The following is a 13297-nucleotide window of genomic DNA, read 5'->3' on the forward strand; positions in this document are numbered from 1 at the left end:
AAACTCGTAAGTCTTCCGACAGCACTGCTGTCTGAGCCTCATAGTCACAAGCGTTGTGTTTTAATAAAGTTCAAAAACTTTTCTAGTATAAAATAATTTCCCCACATATATTATTGTAGAATCATATCTGTTTGAAAAATCTGCTGAAGTTTGAAGTAAGCATGTTTTACATGGGATTGATCAATAATGAATCTACGTTTGCCTTTAAACATTATACCGTTTTTAATTAAGGCTGTTTTATCAATAAAGAGCGTCTTGCCCCACCACAATTAATCATTTGTATACTGCACAGACAAATGTCTCTTTGAAAATAGATACTAGTTTGAATCCATGCAAAGGACTTATTTCTATTAACTATTATATGACGTCACCAAAGGGGTCGTGTGTCATTAAAGGTGTCATTCATATATGAAGAACGTATTGCCTCAAGGTAATTTCACATTTTTCATATAGTGTGGGCGCATATATCTTAGTAAAAAAAGACAATGAGTTTTACACACCTGCCTCCAACATGAAAATGCCCTCACACACACCATATATTAGTTAATAATGGCTGGGCTTTCTATGTAAACGCCTTGCCCCAAGACAATGCCACATATTTAGTATATCATAGACTTTTATCTGTTAGGAAAAACATTGAAAGGTTTGGGGCAATGCGATTGACATTTAGTTTTTGTATTTACTATTATAGGCTGCATCTATATATAAGGGTTTATTAAGGGTATCGTTTCTATATAAATATACACTAGAAAATATTGTCAAAGGTTTGGGGCAATGTGTTTTACACACCTGTATCCAATAATAAAAACATGCCAGCCGCAGCCCTGTATAGTAGTGCTCCATTAAGGCTGGCTTTTCTATATTAAAATGCCTTCCCCTGGGATAATGCCAAGTGTATCATATGGTATGGATTTACTGTATCTCTTAGGAAAAATAAGTAGTTTTGGGTCAATGCAATTTACACACTCCTAGAAGCAGGGCCAGATTGAAGGACATGGGGGCCCTAGTGGGCAGCAGTGTGGAGTAGTGGTTAGGGCTCTGGACTCCTAACAGGGGGGGGGGCATGGGTTCAATCCCAGGTGGGGGACACTGCTGCTGTAACCTTCAGCAAGGTACTTTACCTAGATTGCTCCAGTAGAAACCCAACTGTATAAATGGGTAATTGTATGTAAAAATAATGTGATATCTTGTAACAATTGTAAGTCGCCCTGGATAAGGGCATCTGCTAAGAAATAAATAATAATATGCTAACCCATATTTTGGGGGCCCCATGCATATTATGGTGAATGGTGTTAATGGCATATTGGTTAATCTGGCCCTGCATTGGGGACCTATACCAAACCATATTTTGGGGGCCACCTAGATACTCCTCTTCCACAACAACCAGGGTACTCAAGGTATGAGGTTTGTTAAACTGTGTATGCCTTTATTGCCTTGTACCATACGATAGAAATCACATTCAAGTGATAATAATTAAATCTCACTGTTGTTAACGATCATTTTAATTAACATTCAAAAATCTGTGGGAACATAGAACACAAAATGATGCAATATGGATTACAGACATAAGAAAAAGCTTCAGTCCTAGGAAGTACAAAAGCATTAGCAAGTGTATAATATAACATCCACCGAGGTTAATGGGTCAGTGGTTTTGTTAGTTTACCAGAAAGTCCAACAGCTAACATATACAATATTAGCAGAATCATATAGTGTATATAGCAAAACAAAAACAATGTTTATTTTTTCCAAACCTGTTAGTATGTTCCTTATATTGCATTCGATAGAACAAAACAATCTAGTTCAACAAAAAAGGGAATAACTTTTTGTCCTTTACTATATATATATTTTTTTTTTTTTTTTCCTGCACAGCCCAGCGCAGCACTGAAAAGTTGCTGCGGAAGGCTGGCTGTGAACCAAAGAGACGTTGCAGAGATCATGAGTGACCTGCCCAGAGGTGAAAGTAAGCCGGTACGGATTACCGGCAAAACATTTTGTCAAGATCATTTTATAGTTCGACTTATCACAACGATTGTTTAGGCTACATCATTTTTTCTTTGCTTTTAAGCAAAAGAACTAGCAGTACCTCCCATTCACGACACTTAAGGGCTATGCACACCGGGAGCGAAGCAAACGATACGAGTACAGCAAGACTACATAAAAAGACAACTGTAGCTAGTCATGAAAAGTACATACTGTCTCCTTTTGCTTCTTTTGTGGAGACGAAATAAAATAAATAAAACAAAGAAATAGAGTATGGGTACACAACATACAAAAAAAGGAAATTTAACAATGACTATATGTGATCTGTTTTAACATGCTAATTATTCAAAAATAATACATCTACACATATTTATCTGGAAATACTGAAGAAATTAGTTTAATATAATATACTTTATTGATTTTCAATTAATAAAATCTTCTCAATCATTGTGTGAATGTGATTATTATTATTGGTCAATATTATTAAAACAGAAGCGTAATTTTACAGAAATACGAACAGTGTGTGGCGCTCCCCGTCACGTGAAATTAAGGCGAAATAAAGAGAGATAGACATCCATCAATTTCCCGATGTTCTGCTATTTCTTTCCATATGGCGTCGTTCTTTGTATTGTCTTTATAACCACTGACACTGGCATCGTAAAGAACAATATATTTTTCCACTTTAATAATTACATGACATTGATGTCCACTTTTTTTTATTTCTGTAAATCTCTGCGTGAGCGAGACAGTGACAGTCTGACAGCCTCTACCTGTTTTACTTTGGTCCATCGCTACGGCGGCGGTGTGCACTGCTCCATTTAAATCAATAGGTTTAATTATTTTTTATTCGCTCGCTCGCTTCATTTGCGTCTGGTGTGCGTAGCCTTGACAGAGTGCGTGATCGGCATCGTAACTGTCACGGTAGACCGATGACGGTATTCGGTGCAGGAAGAAGCATTGCTGAAAAACAAACAAAAAAAAACTATTCCTCGCAGTGGAAAGTTTTTCAGTTTTTGTAAATTGAAATCTTAGTGGCCTGAATTGAAGTTAATATCTACATAAGACAAGGCACCCAACTATTCCACTGTATTACTTGGTAGAATGATAGACTGTGATACGCTGCTCCTTTTAATTGCTTTTAAAAAAGGGAACACTATAAACAGAAAAACAACCATGAGATGCTTCACAATCAAAACGAACTATACAAGGTAACACCACTCAGAAGTAAACACTTCGCCCATAGTTTGGTTCATATTCTGAGGAAACAAGAAAGTCAGAAAAAACCTTCATTTTTTTGTACAGGTGTTGTGCCAAATAGTGTAATCGGAAGAATAGTGTCTCATTTAGTCATAACACATGTGCAGTCGTGCGAACTCATCTCTGCATGCCTAGAATATTTTTCCTCCATCTTTGCAAAAAACTATCACCTTTCATATTGAATCAGTGCCGGTACTTTACGTGTTTTTAACAGCGTGTAAACACCCGAATAATTGTTGCAAAAAATTTAAACAAAGTTTAAAAGCTATGCAAGTTCTCTTTGGAAGGCAGCAAAGTACAGTATTTTAAACTGTGTTACAGAACCCACCAGATTAGTCTGAAGATAGTCTTCAGTTTTTCCTTACCCACCAGATTAGTCGCCGTTTTTCTTTTAACAGTTTGACACCTTAATGAAAAGTTATCATGTAGAGAATTGGTAATACTTACTAGAATGGTCATATTCGTATATGATCTGCTCATAAACGTACAGTAAAGAGTTTTACTGTCTGCTGGTCTATCGGTTGTCGCAGGGAACAATAATTCAATTATAATATAAACAGACTAAAAGTAGTTATTGAACATTACCCCAGTGTACAAAAATAAATAAATCCTAAAAAAAAAAAAGGTTTAAAAAACCCAGCGTTTGATCAGATGCAATACTGAATAGGCATCGTCGATTGGGAAATCCTTTTAATTAAGAAGAGGAAGGTACCCTCCACACAAACCATCGAATGCAATTCTGCAATGTTTGCCCTATTATTAATTAAGATCATTGAAATAACATGAACATTAAGTTATTAGTCACTAATATAAAGCAGCCCAGTTTTGTCTACTTCGTTTTACAGCCGAGTCCCTGAAGATGATTAGAGCTTCTGGACAAATGTTGTTTTTAGGATTTGTCCTACATTTGACTAATATATATATATATATATATATATATATATATATATATATATATATATACAGACGTGCTCAAATTTGTTGGTACCCTTACAGATCATTGAAATAATGCTTCATTCCTCCTCAAAAGTGATGAAATTAAAAGCTATTTTACCATGTATACTTGCATGCCTTTGGTATGTCATAGAATAAAGCAAAGAAGCTGTGAAAAGAGATGAATTATTGCTTATTGTACAAAGATATTCTAAAATGGCCTGGACACATTTGTTGGTACCCCTTAGAAAAGATAATAAATAATTGGATTATAGTGATATTTCAAACTAATTTGTTTCTTTAATTAGTATCACACATGTCTCCAATCTTGTAATCAGTCATTCAGCCTATTTAAATGGAGAAAAGTAATCACTGTGCTGTTTGGTATCATTGTGTGCACCACACTGAACATGGACCAGAGAAAGCAAAGGAGAGAGTTGTCTGAGGAGCTCAGAAAGAAAATAATAGACAAGCATGGTAAAGGTAAAGGCTACAAGACCATCTCCAAGCAGCTTGATGTTCCTGTGACAACAGTTTAAGGTCCATGAAACTGTAGCCAACCTCCCTGGGCGCGGCCGCAAGAGGAAAATCGACCCCAGATTGAACAGAAGGATAGTGCGAATGGTAGAAAAAGAACCAAGGATAACTGCCAAAGAGATACAAGCTGAACTCCAAGGTGAAGGTACGTCAGTTTCTGATCGCACCATCCGTCGCTTTTTGAGCGAAAGTGGGCTCCATGGAAGAAGACCCAGGAGGACTCCACTTTTGAAAGAAAAACATAAAAAAGCCAGACTGGAATTTGCTAAAATGCATATTGACAAGCCACAATCCTTCTGGGAGAATGTCCTTTGGACAGATGAGTCAAAACTGGAGCTTTTTGGCAAGTCACATCAGCTCTATGTTCACAGATGAAAAAATGAAGCTTTCAAAGAAAAGAACACCATACCTACAGTGAAACATGGAGGAGGCTCGGTTATGTTTTGGGGCTGCTTTGCTGCACCTGGCACAGGGTGCCTTGAATATGTGCAGGGCACAATGAAATCTCAAGACTATCAAGGCATTCTGGAGCGAAACGTACTGCCCAGTGTCAGAAAGCTCTGTCTCAGTCGCAGGTCATGGGTCCTCCAACAGGATAATGACCCAAAACACACAGCTAAAAGCACCCAAGAATGGATAAGAACAAAACATTGGACTATTCTGAAGTGGCCTTCTATGAGTCCTGATCTGAATCCTATCGAACATCTATGGAAAGAGCTGAAACTTGCAGTCTGGAGAAGGCACCCATCAAACTGAGACAGCTGGAGCAGTTTGCTTAGGAAGAGTGGGCCAAACTACCTGTTAACAGGTGCAGAGGTCTCATTGAGAGCTACAGAAAACGTTTAATTGCAGTGATTGCCTCTAAAGGTTGTGCAACAAAATATTAGGTTAGCGGTCCCATCATTTTTGTCCATGCCATTTTCATTTGTTTTATTATTTACAATATTATGTTGAATAAAAAATCAAAAGCAAAGTCTGATTTCTATTAAATATGGAATAAACAATGGTGGATGCCAATTACTTTTGTCAGTTTCAAGTTATTTCAGAGAAAATTGTGGATTCTTCGTTTTTTGTGGAGGGGTACCAACAAATTTGAAAATTTGTATATATATATATATATAGTGGCATTGTGGTGTCAAGAAGGACACAAGGCAAGGAGTTCAAGGCTAAACTTTTTATTTGTTTTAGCTTCACTTATTGCTTAACAAAGCTCATGCTTCTACTAGTCGGCTCTTTCTTCCTTTTAGCTCTTTTTCTCTCAAACTCTTTCTCTCTTTAGCTCCTTTTCTTTGTTCTGTTCTCCTTCTTTCAGTCCAACCCTGGTATCCAGCTCCCACTCCCTTTTATAGGGGAGCTGGAGGGAGGCAGTGCCCGCTCCAGCCAATCCGGAGCTAGATACCTCACCTGGCCAGAAAGTCCCAGGTTGGCAGCTGTGGGGAAATTCCCCAGTCCAGGGATCCTTGTCTGCAAAGTTGTCCACAAACTGACGGTAATATGAGGCCAACCCCAGAAACTCCCTCACCTATTGCTGGTTGGTGGCAGTGGGCCAGTCCCGCATGACGCTGATCTTGTCGGCCTCTGTGCAGATGCCTTGACCCCCAACCCGGTGTCCGAGGAAGGTGACCTCCTTCCTCATGAAGCGACACTCAGCCGGCTTGAGCTTTAGTCTTGCTGCCTCCAGGCGTTGCAGCACCTGTTGGAGAGATGTGAGGGCTTCTTCGAAGCTGGGGTCATGCACCAGCAGGTCGTCCATGTAGACCAGACAGCGCCATCGGGGATGCCGACTAGGGCTCGCTCCATCAACCGCTCAAACGTGGCTGGAGCATTGCAAACGGCATAACCCGGAACGGGTCGAAACAGTCGAAAATGCTGTCTTGGGCCGGGCTTCAGGGATGAGAGCTACCTGCCAGCAGGTCCAGGGAAGAGGGTACGAATCCTTCCGAGTCACCCCGTTCAACTGCCGGTAGTCAACGCAGAACCTCCACTCTCCGTTCTATTTAGGCACCATGACTACCGGGGCCGTCCAGGGGCTCTCGGAAGGCTCCACTAGTCACGCTTTCAGCATTCCCCGCAAGATTTTATCCGCCTCAGGCTGGTGAGCCTGCGGCACCCGGTGGGGTCGCACCTTTATCGGCGCTGCGTCCCCCATGTCGATTATGTGCCGGACAAAGTGGGTTTCAGCCTTCGTGGTGAAACTAATGCCTACTCTCATTGAACTAGAATAATACTGGTGACTCATGTAGCGTGCCCAATTAGTTGTTTGCCTGGTGATACTCATTAGCATTGAATTGTGTTTATAGTTACCTTTTTGATATTAGTGGTTGCTTGCTGGTATTTCATTTTATATTAACTACCTTGTTGCTACTCTTTGTAATTCCTCTGTATTGGATGACTTTTCTACTCTGTCAAGACATTAGTCTATATACTGTAAAGGAAACAGACAATCAAATAGAAACATTTAATAGCACCTTACCAGATATTAGAGCCCTCTTATCAGGCCCCTTGGCTTCCTCTCCCACACCCCATACAAGAACAAAAACAAACTGAACCAAAACTAAAAACGACACGTATTTCACAGACACAAAGCACTCAAATTGCTTTACTGAATTTTAATGACCTAAATGCTCAACTTACAAGCGGAATGGGTAAAGAACGGGTAAGTGTGTAATAAATCAAACACATGTTGAAATGTGATTTGAAACAATTACAACGATGTCAGATAAACAGAATTCACATGAGCAGGGTCTGAATGCAATCAGACATGACGATAGACATACAAGACCGACAATATCATCCAAGCCAGACTGCCACGTTTATTAAACTCTGTGAAGCTCTGGGTAAAATACAATCCTTGTCCCCTGTGTTCACACAGTCACTGAGGGTCAGGAGTCGTATCACATGACTGGCCCAGGCGTTGTGATATAATGTACTGGTCACACAGTCATCATGAGCTGAATAGCAGGTCTGGATGGGGAATGTAAAAAAAAAGCATTGTGCTGTGCCCCAGATCTACGCACAGTGAAATACAGTTTGTTGTGGTTCCTGAAGACAGTCACTTTTTAATTACTTTACTACAGAACAGGGAACTTTCATAATCAATAAAAAGCTACACGTTTAATATTTAAACCATATTGAAATAACATACACATGAACTGTAGTGAATTGCCATCTGTTGATATTCAAAAACTAACGCAAGATTTAACAAATGCATTACCTGACAAGAGTTAAACTTGTTAAAGCAATTTTAATTTAATAAACATCTCCAAGAGGTATACAAATAAATAAAGCTCTATGATAGACTCTCGGTTTAGACTTTATTTTCTGCACTCAGATTATTTGTAACACAGTTTGCACCATACTTACTGCTGTCTTTTGAAAGCATAGTATTTTTGGCCTTTGTGTCAGATGTTTTTTTTTGGCAACTGTCCATGAATGCATAACAAAAGTCCCCAGTGTTGAACCCAGTACAGTTGATTGGTTCAGTCTGGTATCTGCTTGCTGGTGGTTATCTGTTTGCAAGAGGTCTGTAGCCAAGCTCGAACTGTCCTGCGGTCAGCGTGCCCTGGATGGCCTGGCATCCTGGGTTGAAGACGGAGTAGGCGCTGGGCTCTCCGCTGCGTCTCTGTGAAGAGTCACGCATGCCCTCATACAGCCAGTAGAACAGGGATAATACGAAGAACACCAGGCCGAACTCCAGCTCTACAAACAGACCCAGCAGCAGCAACCACAGCAGCACCTTCAGGAAGGTCAGGTTCGTTACAGCCAGGCGCTCCGAACCCAGGAACTGCCCCAGAACACTGTCCTGCAGACAGCGCCACCGAGCACCGGCCTCCTGCTAAATGAAAGAGAGAGGGAGATAATCTGCCAGACAAAGGACAGGGAGGCAGTGTGAGCTAGGGGTCAGAGCTGAGGGACGGGGAGGCAGGGTGAGCTAGGGGTCAGAGCTGAAGGACTGGGAGGCAGTGTGAGCTAGGGGTCAGAGCCGAGGGACTGGGAGGCAGTGTGAGCTAGGGGTCAAAGCTGAGGGAAGGGGAGGCAGTGTGAGCTAGGGGTCAGAGCTGAGGGACTGGGAGGCAGTGTGAGCTAGGGGTCAAACCTGAAGGACTCGGAGGCAGTGTGATGTAGGGGTCAGAGCTGAGGGACTGGGAGGCAGTGTGATGTAGGGGTCAGAGCTGAGGGACTGGGAGGCAGTGTGATGTAGGGGTCAGAGCTGAGGGACTGGGAGGCAGTGTGATGTAGGGGTCAGAGCTGAAGGACTGGGAGGCAGTGTGATGTAGGGGTCAGAGCTGAGGGACTGGGAGGCAGTGTGATGTAGGGGTCAGAGCTGAGGGACTGGGAGGCAGTGTGATGTAGGGGTCAGAGCTGAGGGACTGGGAGGCAGTGTGATGTAGGGGTCAGAGCTGAGGGACTGGGAGGCAGTGTGATGTAGGGGTCAGAGCTGAAGGACTGGGAGGCAGTGTGATGTAGGGGTCAGAGCTGAGGGACTGGGAGGCAGTGTGATGTAGGGGTCAGAGCTGAGGGACTGGGAGGCAGTGTGATGTAGGGGTCAGAGCTGAAGGACTGGGAGGCAGTGTGATGTAGGGGTCAGAGCTGAGGGACTGGGAGGCAGTGTGATGTAGGGGTCAGAGCTGAAGGACTGGGAGGCAGTGTGATGTAGGGGTCAGACCTGAAGGACTGGGAGGCAGTGTGATGTAGGGGTCAGAGCTGAGGGACTGGGAGGCACCCTTGTGGTTATTGTTATAAACAAGCACGCAGAAACATGCTTTCTTCCATTACATAGTCCACTAGTATTGGAGTTTTACAAATAAGCTCTTAGTAAAAAGCTGGAATGTCTGAAAGTGAAACTTATGCAATAAGAAGCTTGTTTTAATTCCAGTACATTGTATAACTATGCTGTTTATCTTCCTTCCCACCATTTATTACCCAAGTTAACAGTCTGACTTGAAACGAGCTACACAAGTGTTTTAAATTATAATTATATTTGAGTTATATTATTATTATTATTATTTGTTTATTTAGCAGACGCCTTTATCCAAGGCGACTTACAGAGACTAGGGTGTGTGAACTATGCATCAGCTGCAGTCACTTACAACTACGTCTCACCCGAAAGACGGAGCACAAGGAGATTAAGTGACTTGCTCAGGGTCACACAATGAGTCAGTGGCTGAGGTGGGATTTGAACCAGGGACCTCCTGGTTACCAACCCTTTTCTTTAACCACTGGACCACACAGCCTCCTACAGCCTATATACTGCACTGTTATTATGTAAGTCACAATTGAAGTGTATAACTATTCTGTTTTAATAATGATAATATACACAAACTGCATTCTAAGGCCGGTTTAAAACGCGTATTGGTATCGTCCATGACAACAAGTGCTTACTACAAGCTACAATACTTTTTCAAATGCCAGACGTTTGTTGAGCTGGACATAGTACAGTGAACCACGCAGGAGAGACATCTGGCACACTAAATAAAATACAAATCTTCCTACCCCACAATCAACTCTAGGGGACGAGGCAGTCTATAGAGGTGTGATATAGTACTACTACTGTAAAACACAAGTTATTATCACCTGTGCAGTAGCATTCTCTTTGTAGATTGTGACAGCAACGTTGCCTGTTTTGCTCCACTCTTCGGTCGGTTCAAACACAGCTCTAGTTTGCGGCGCTTCCTTCTTTTCCGGCTTTCCTTCTTTCCCCGTTGTCCAGGCTCCCTGGTCGGTCTGTTGCTGCATTCTCCTCCGGGCTCAAAACTCGGCCAGTCTATGCGCCATCAAGGTTGCAGGACTGAAAAGTAGACTACACGTAAGTTGCGGGACAGATGTAGTTGCGGAACAAAATGGGACATGGAGTACTGTACGGTAGTAAAGGGTTTGTGTTACAGAACGGAAGCGCGACACGAAGTTTGGTGTAGATAGCGCCCTCTGCAGACTCACGCTGGTAAGTCCGGTTTACAGGTAATCAAAGATGGCCAGTTGAGTCAGGCTGCTCTATAATTTTCAATATTTTATAAACCCGTTTGCTAGCAAACTTATAATTTCTGCAAAACGAATGTACGGTATGTGGTTACGGTAAGCCCAAGGGGAGCCCTGTGGCAGGCATGCAGTCAGTATTTGACCATTTGCAATGGCTGCGCGTGCTCAGCCCTTCTCGTCTGGTAAAAAAAAAAAAAAAAAAAAACATGATAAAAATTTCAAGCTTCTAGGACCACAGCATATTCTCACATAATCCTAACAACGTTGGAAAAATACTTTCTGTAAACTATGAAGGATTGATTTTAACGGTGGCACATGGGAGCATGAATGATATGTCTGTGGTAAGCACGAAAGATACCAGAAAACCAGCGCTTCAATAACATCTTTTGTTGCCAAAGGAAAAAAAAGGACCTCAAGGGAAAGTTACATATGCACAGACCTTTGCATGTTGAGACTAGTTCAGCAAATAGACATGTTGCCAGACTCACAAATTGCAAAGTATTCTGCGGGAAAGTCACACAAACAGTGAAATATAAGCGTTTCTATTATTATTATTATTATTATTATTATTATTATTATTATTATTATTATTATTATTATTTATTAGCATGACACCCTTATGTAGGGAGACTTACAATTGTTACAAAATATCACATTGCAGAATATCACATTACAGATAAGAGCAGTTATAAAGTGCAATAAAATGACATTACAATTTCAGCATCAACATTGCTTTAGAAATTCATACTGATTAATATGTGTTTATATACAGCAATGAGGGCCGGTTCACAGTTCTGTCGCAAATGCGTCAGACCATGCAGCAAAATCAGCCAGTACCTTATTGTAACCACAGGGGCCAAGAGAGAATTTGATTGAGAAGCATGTCATGGTTTTTTTCATTTTCCTTTTTAAAAGCAATTAGAAGGAAGTAATAAAGCATACCTTTGTCTTATTATTCACTTCAATTCAGGCCACTAAGATTTCAATTTACAAAAGTTCCCTTATTTTGAAAACTCAGTGTTGACAGGAATGAGACTACCATTTAATTAGACTTTACCTTGAAAGTGATGGATTCAATTAGATTTGATATTCTTGAAACGAGACTTTATTATGTTCTCGTTTCAAAACAATGTAAACGTACCGTGATTTAATCTAATTTAGTAGAGAAACCGTACTACTTGCCTCCCCTCCGCTAGTGGGCACTGTTAAAACAAGCATGCTGCAGAAACTAAATTTGCGTTATGGGCGCCTCTGTGTAGTTTGTGCTGTGAAATCTCGTCAGCTGGGCTGTGTCACAGACAGCTCAACATTTTTTTTTATTTTTTATTTTTTATTGAAAACAGAATCAGATACGAAGAGAGACAGCGTTACCCATTGCTTTCAAAAACACACACTGCAGAGAGATAGCTCTGCTTTCCTTTCGTCCCCAGAGTCCAGCGGTACATGTACTACTAGTCTTGTATACACAGCCGCCTGTCTGTCCGGATCGGGTCTCTCACAATGTCCTGCTGTCTGCTCGAGTTCTGCCGGATCCAGGATCTCAAATCCGTCCGGGACTTTCTCTTCCAAAACCTCCGAACCGCCACCACCTCTACAGCTGCCGAGCACAACAAAAACGCAAATGGTGAGTAGCAACAAAATTTCTTCTTCTTCTTCTTTATTATTATTATTATTATTATTATTATTATTATTATTATTATTGTTATTATTGTTATTATTATTATTATTATTATTATTATTATTATTATTATTATTATTATTATTAACTGTTCAGTTTTCTAATACTATTCTGTATTCTGCGACAGCTGCTGTGTGGTTTCTTACTAGGCAGTTTGTTGGTTGTGTACAGACAGTCATCTTTTTTTATTTTTTGTTGTTTATATTTTGACCAAGCGTCAAGTGTTGGTTGTTCATACTGTTGCAACTAGTTTAAACCTCACCTCTCTGCACAGACGCACGTCTCTCGTCTTCACTGTTTGTATTCCTCTTGTCCCATTAACATTAGAAACACAGACACTGTTTTCGTATAAAAATGCATCAGGGAAATGGTTAATTTATTATTAGTCTCTCAATAGTAATCATAAATAACTGTAACTAACTATAATGCACTTCTCTTTAGTACCCTATGGTACTTAATCAAGGCTGTAGGATAATGCGTGGCCATCGTTTCCCAATTTTTTAAAATCACTTTCAGTTTCAGTAGCACCTGGTCATCAAGCACTCCTTGTGGAAATAAGACTCCTATTTCATAGCAGTTTCACTGTTACAGGTTTTACTACGAGCTTGATCAGCCGCAGTGTATATGTAACAAGTACAGGTGTGTCTTATTAAACTTATAGTACAATCAGGAGGTTATCAAACTGCCATGCAATAGGAGTCATCTCTATTATTATTATTATTATTATTATTATTTATTATTATTTGTTTATTTAGCAGACGTCTTTATCCAAGGCGACTTATAGAGACTAGGGTGTGTGAACTATGCATCAGCTGCAGAGTCACTTACAATTACGTCTCACCCGAAAGACGGAGCACAAGGAGGTTAAGTGACTTGCTCAGGGTCACACAATGAGTCAGTGGCTGAGGTGGGATTTGAACCGGGGACCTCCTGGTT

The 13297-nt window shown here is 40.9% G+C and overlaps 2 protein-coding genes across 3 annotated transcripts in view; one reads left to right on the forward strand and one right to left on the reverse strand.

Annotated features, from left to right (window-relative positions):
• Window positions 1-7301: 7301 nt before the first annotated feature.
• LOC117402703 (SAYSvFN domain-containing protein 1-like) lies at window positions 7302-10794 on the reverse strand. 2 transcript variants are annotated; one of them, XM_034004093.2, is made up of 2 exons: window positions 10282-10794; window positions 7302-8539 (listed from the first exon to the last, which is right to left on the reverse strand). In XM_034004093.2, exons 1-2 carry the CDS (start codon window positions 10441-10443, stop codon window positions 8213-8215), a joined length of 489 nt encoding a protein of 162 aa, XP_033859984.1. In that variant the 5' UTR covers window positions 10444-10794; the 3' UTR covers window positions 7302-8212. The 2 variants fall into 2 exon arrangements, with proteins under 2 accessions (XP_033859984.1, XP_033859983.1); XM_034004092.2 differs by having other exon boundaries at window positions 7302-8542; window positions 10282-10792.
• A 1120-nt stretch (window positions 10795-11914) lies between these two features.
• Window positions 11915-13297, forward strand: part of rab3gap2 (RAB3 GTPase activating protein subunit 2 (non-catalytic)) — a 35420-nt gene continuing 34037 nt past the window's right edge. The window contains exon 1 of the mRNA XM_034003243.3: window positions 11915-12307. Within this exon, the coding sequence (XP_033859134.3) occupies window positions 12184-12307 (124 nt within the window). The 5' untranslated portion in view covers window positions 11915-12183. The remainder of the gene's footprint in view (window positions 12308-13297) is intronic.

This window comes from Acipenser ruthenus, chromosome 5 (assembly GCF_902713425.1).
Source record: "Acipenser ruthenus chromosome 5, fAciRut3.2 maternal haplotype, whole genome shotgun sequence".
NCBI lineage: Eukaryota > Metazoa > Chordata > Actinopteri > Acipenseriformes > Acipenseridae > Acipenser > Acipenser ruthenus.